This window comes from Peromyscus maniculatus, chromosome 9, assembly GCF_049852395.1.
Source record: "Peromyscus maniculatus bairdii isolate BWxNUB_F1_BW_parent chromosome 9, HU_Pman_BW_mat_3.1, whole genome shotgun sequence".
Taxonomy (NCBI): domain Eukaryota; kingdom Metazoa; phylum Chordata; class Mammalia; order Rodentia; family Cricetidae; genus Peromyscus; species Peromyscus maniculatus.
Window position 1 is genome coordinate 116062944 of NC_134860.1, and position 6000 is coordinate 116068943.

Sequence of the window (6000 nt, forward strand, 5' to 3'; positions counted from 1 at the left end):
CAGGGATGGCACCACCCACCATGGGCTGGGCCCTCCCCCATTGATCACACATTGAGAAAACACCCTACAGACTTGTCTGCAGCTTGATCTTATACAGGCATTTTCTTAATGGGGGTTCCCTCCTCTCAGATGACTTCGGCATGTGTCCAGTTAACAGAAAACTAGCCAGCACAGGAGGAAACATACCGTAGGTGCACACACATGTAAAAACCATATCCACTCACTAACAATAATGATAAGGTCAGCAGGCAGACAGATGCCGAGCACTTCTGGCTTGATGGGCACACCCACAACACATTCTGATGATCCAGATAGCATCTCGGCTGCGACACAGCGACTTCCAAGCTACGAGACTCCTGAGAAGCTGCCCAACCCCTTTGGACCTCAACGTCTCCCCTAGAGAACTGTGATACTGTCTGCCTCAGAGATTGAGGATTGCATTTCTTGAGGTAACATGTGAAATGGAACACAATGTACAGGTGTTAGTGATCACTCATGAGAAAGGTCAGTGGACCTCTCTGACCCACGCCTCTCAGGGTGGCCTGAGGATACTGGAACTAGCAGCCCTCAAAACAGGTTCCCCAGCCGGGCGGTGGTGGCGCACGCCTTTAATCCCAGCACTCGGGAGGCAGAGCCAGGCGGATCTCTGTGAGTTCGAGGCCAGCCTGGGCTACCAAGTGAGTCCCAGGAAAGGCGCAAAGCAACACAGAGAAACCCTGTCTCGAAAAATCAAAAAAAAAAAAAAAAAAAAACAGGTTCCCCAAAGCCCACCCACTAGGCTTGGGTTCAGCAGGGACAGGCACTAGGCTACCAACTCACTAGGGCCAGAGTTCCTCGTAAGAGACCCATAACCTCTACTTTTAAAGGCATGTCGGAGGCCATTACTGAGCAGGTGAATGTGACTTTTACCATCTGCATGTCCAGCCACGGCCCTGCTGACTTCTGCTTTCCACACTCATCGGATTTTACAACTTAGGGAGGTTTCTTGAAGGATTAATCTTTAAATAAGCCTGGAACTTTCCTTCCTGCTCTGGAGGGCAGGAGTTCTCCTCGGTTCCCACTACAAACCGGGCACTCTGCCTACTGCCAGCAAGGCCAGAGACGGCTCAGCAGGGACAGGCACTGGCCACCAAGCCTACGACCTGAGTGAGGCTCATCCCCAAGACCCACACGGTAAAGAGCTGTCTTCTGACCTGCACACACTTGCTGTGGCAGGTGTGTGTATGTGTTTGTGTGTGTGAGTTCATGTGGGTGTAGGGAGGTGTTCATGTATGTGTGGGGGGGATGTTCATGTGTGTGTGTATGTGTTCATGGGGGGGTGTTCGTGTGTGTGTGTGTGTGTGTGTGTGTGTGTGTGTGTGTGTGTGTGTATGTGTATGTGTGTGTGTATGTATTATATATTTTAAAAGTACTCAAAAAAGGATACCAAATGCCACAGTTTAAAATTAAACACTGCTAAGCTGGGCATGGTTCACACCTATAATCCCAGCACTCAGGGCAGGAAGGTATAAGCATTCCCTACCAGTAGCTTGGGCTAAAAAGTGACACCCAGTCTCTCGAAATGAAATGAATAAATAAATACTCGGAGTTGCTGCCCACTGATGGCGGGGTGGGGGCAGCACACAGCCAGCCTCTCTAGGCCACATGCATTTCTACCCCTCTCACGTCGTGAGCTTTTTCTAAGCCGAGTCCCCAGAAAGTCTGTCCCATCACCCACAGCAGTTTTCTACAACAGCATGGGCTTTGCAAGACGACATCTCATCAACAGAGACACAATTAGCCACAGGAGGAGGAGGACATAACTACTCTCTGGGGCCAAATGCATCTGTCCCCTGGAGTCCCTCAACAATGGCACCCTGGGAAAGCGCCTCCACTGTTCACCTTGAGTCTGTGGCTGCAACCCAAGACCTGGATAGGAGCCCTGGCCTAGGAATACAGAGTCCACCCACGGGCCTTGCTGGATGCCGGTGACAACACCAGGGGGCAGCAGGGAGGCAGGGCAATCCTGGCGGAGTCTGGACCATCCCACACCCTGAGGGACACAGCGTTTCATAAGCTCTACCACTGATTTCCAATGACAGGCAGGACACACTACTCAATAAATGGTGATGGGAAAATGCGCTGTTTTGAAAAAACTGGCGCCTCTGTTACATCAACTGCATGAAGAAAATTTGGCTGCCTTTGTTGTCAGAAACGAAACTACGCACCGGCTAAGAACCATGCACAGGCAATCCAGGTAAGCCTGGGATGCAAAAAGACCTTCTGATGGGGCTGGAGGTGTGGTCCGTGGTGAGTGTGTGTTTAACCTGCATAATGCCTGCCCCCAACCCCAGCACCAGTAGCCTGGGAAAGGGGAAGTGGGGTCACCAAAATATACAGCCACGGACACATGCAGCATAATCAATCACTGGATACACTGTGCTCAACAGCAGTGAAAAACTATAAATTACAGTCAGAAAATACCACGCCTTGAAGTCCACCATAAAAACTAAAGGATCTATAGCAGGGTTTACAGCTTTACTTAGTGTGGATGTGGTCGTGCAAATGTGTGCCTTGAAACAAATGTGTGCAAGACACACTAAAATATCAGCAGGTGTGTCAGACTGATGGAAATTACCACCCTTTTTCCACCCCAGTGTTTCCACTGTCTTCAGTTTCCTCAGTAGAAAACAATCATCTCTTGAAATCCACAACAATTTTCAACAGTCACAACAGTATATGGCACAAAACCAAACTGTGTTACAGATCGCCAACATCCTAGGAAAGCATATTGTACCGGCTGTGGCTGTTATCATCTGGCTGGGCAGCTACCCACTCCGGAGCTTAGGAAGCAGACGAAGTGTGGGAGGAAGGGCAGACAGTCCACCGAGGGTGGAACACCAGGTCTGCTCTACAAGGTGGGCAGCTGCAGGAGCCACCTCCTGATTTTCCCACCTGCGGCAAGGCAGCTGCAGAAGGGAACCACGAACCTAGAGACTGAGAAAGGATGCCCTCGGTAAGTAGGCACACAAGATGCCATCACTGTCCACGGGAGACTTCACCAAGCCATGGCCCTCCTGCAGAGCATCACATGGGATGGGAAAGCCAGCAGGAGGAGAGCCTTTGCAGGGGGCCATCTGCAGCCTTCATCAGCACCACCTGGACCCCTTGTGCAAGACACATGAACGTAGCATGTACCCCCACTGCTGCGGATTTTTTCTGAGCCAGTCTGTAGGGATACTGGAGACCCTGCATCTTTCTAATAAGCTCTCAGGTGGTGTTGATGCTGCCCTTCTGACTGCCTAACTTTGAGAGCAGGTGCCGTATAACAAGACGGTAGATGCTCCACATGCATCATCTTCCACGACAGGAACTATGAGAATATCCCTTGAGAAACCCCACCTGTAAGAACAGGAGCAAATGAAACCTCCTCCTCCATGCCAGGGGGAACCAACCCCCAGGAAAAGCAGCACAGGACAGCAGCTCCCAGGAGCCAGACTGCCCAAATCTGCGTCCTGCTGATCACTGTGTCTTCCTGGATAGGTTAATTAAAATATCTCAGTGGAGTGTCTTCATGGGTGTAAACTAGAGCTGACAGCTCATTTCTCCCCCACTAGAAAATGGAGAGGAGTGCCCACCCAAGCCAGCAATGGGAGATCGTTCCTGTCCTGGAACTCCACCTGCCTCTGCCCACTGAGTGCTGGGATTAAAGGTTTAAAGGTGTGTGACACCACACTCAGCTATCACTTACATTCTTTTGACAGACACGTGGCTCACACCTATATTCCCAGCACTCGGGGGACTGAGGCAGTAAGGAGGGCTGCTGTGAGTTCAGACTTCAAGACCAGCCTGGGCCATGAGAGAGACTGTCTCAAACAAGCAAACAACAAAAGACGGCCACATCGTCTAAGCTGGTGTCAACTCCTCAGGCTCATGTAGCCTCCCACAGGCATGTGCCACTCACACCCAGCTCTCCCTTCACCTACATTTTGAAAGTCCACACACTGAAAGGTCATCAAGGCTTCCATGTCCTAGCCGGGAGGTGGTGGCGCACGCCTTTAATCCCAGCACTCGGGAGGCAGAGGCAGGCAGATCTCTGGCTCTAGAGATGAGGCCAGCCTGGTCTTCAGAGCTAGCTCCAGGACAGCCAAGGCTACATGGAGAAACCCTGTCTTGAAAAACAAAAACAAAAAGAGTTCTGTGTCCTGACAAAAGCTCAGGAGACCAAGACAGTCCACCTGCTTTGAGGTTGTTGTTTTTTATATTAACCCCAACCATATTCCTTCTTCCTGCCTGCTCCTCTCTACCAAATGTCCAATATCAGATCCTGCACACACTAGATACAAAATTAAAACAATAGTAAATTTTTTAAAATTTAATTTGAAATTAAACTTGAAATTTAATTAATAGTAAGCAATTTGAAATTCCCTAGGTTTCCCCATTTTAAAAAGGTAACATTAGAATGTGAGAAAGATGAAATGGCAGAGGTCAAGAAACGAAAACTACACTAGTTAGCCAAGCGTGAGTACTAGCCAGCCCAGGCTGCGAGATGGAAAACTACTTAGGAATGTCACTTACCTACGCCTTTTCGCTATAATAAGAGGGGAGAGGCTGGGGCCAGATCAGGGAACCCATCAGTGGTTTTAGGCATCGCTCAATGGATCCTGTCTCTAAAGACTCGAGATCTTGGTAAGACGCCGTCCGTCCGTCCGTCCGTCCCCGTCCCCGCCCCGCCCCCCCACACACACACACAGGCTTAAAAAACTCCTCCAAGAGAGATGCAGTCATCATCTCTCTTGGAGGAGTTTTTTAAGGAAGGCAGAAGTGAAAAGTCCCTCTAACAGGGCATCACATACTCCACTATGGCTGCGTGTCAGTCAAGAGGGAAACGTCCTGCAGACCTTGTTCAGGAGCAGTGTCCCCATTCATAAGTAAAGAAGACATGATAATAAATTGATATTCCACCCACACGAGATCAGCTGTACTTAGGTACCAGGACACACACTGAGGGCCAGAAAGAGAGATACGGTTCTATCGGTTATCGAACTTCCTTGCAAACGACACACACGAGCACCCACAGTGGCAATTGATGGAGCTGAAAGAAAGATGTCTGGGGAGGTGCTTCAGAAGGCGGTGGGGACACTAGAGCGTGGCGCTGCTCCAGCACTCCAGCTTCAGTGGCGATTAGATAAGACCAGCTGTTCCCAGCCGCTTAGTTTAAAGAGAAAGAAAAAGGTGCAGTTTGGGCGCGCCTGGCAGCTGGACCCGGGAAGGTGGGAGGCATGCGGGGTCTGCCTTCCAAGGCAGGGCGGCGACTCTGCACCTCCCACCGATCCCCGCGCTTGCGGATGGGAGCCACCTGTGCCTGCCACCGGGCCCCCGCGTGCTCCTCGGGCGTGGAGCGGCGCAGGCGTGGGGAGCCGGCGGGGACGGCAGGCGGCGCGGCGCACGCGCGACGGGGAGCCCGGAGTGCGCGGCCGTGCAGGGAACGCATCCTCCGGCCGCCTCGGACCGGCGCGGAGCATCTCACGGACAGCGAGGCGGGCCCAGGCGGGGCACCACTCACCAAAAGAACAGGCGCGAGCAGAAGTTGGCGTCCTGCAGCGGGTTGGGTTTCACCTCGGTGTGCACGGGCAGCATCTTGCCCCGGGTACGCGCGGCCTGGCGGGGACGGCGGTGGTGGCGGTGTGCGCGGCTCCGGGAGGCGCTCCCGGGTGAGGATGCTGGAGCTCGGGCCGGCGCGCCGGTCCGCTCGGCGGGAGCCTCGCAGGCAGCAGCTTCCGGGAACCGAGCGCCGGCCCGCCCTGACCCCGCCTCCCGGGGATCCTCGGGGCGCCCGCTACGCCTCGCCGCCGCCGCCGCCGCCTCCTGGAGCCCGGGAGCTGCGCGTCGCGTGCGAGCGCAGGGGGAAGGCGGGTCGGGAGCGGCGGAGAGTACGCGCAGGTGACGGGCGGCGGCCGGGGGAACGCGAGGAAGCCGCACGTGCTCGGGACCCGCAGCAAACTTTGCCGAAGTTTTGAG

At 53.3% G+C, this 6000-nt stretch overlaps 1 protein-coding gene across 1 annotated transcript in view; it reads right to left on the minus strand.

Moving 5' to 3' along the window:
• Positions 1 to 5792, minus strand: part of Abcc4 (ATP binding cassette subfamily C member 4 (PEL blood group)) — a 230615-nt gene extending 224823 nt beyond the window's left edge. The window contains exon 1 of the mRNA XM_006978748.4: positions 5546 to 5792. Within this exon, the coding sequence (XP_006978810.1) occupies positions 5546 to 5619 (74 nt within the window). The 5' untranslated portion in view covers positions 5620 to 5792. The remainder of the gene's footprint in view (positions 1 to 5545) is intronic.
• Between the last annotated feature and the right edge of the window lie 208 nt (positions 5793 to 6000).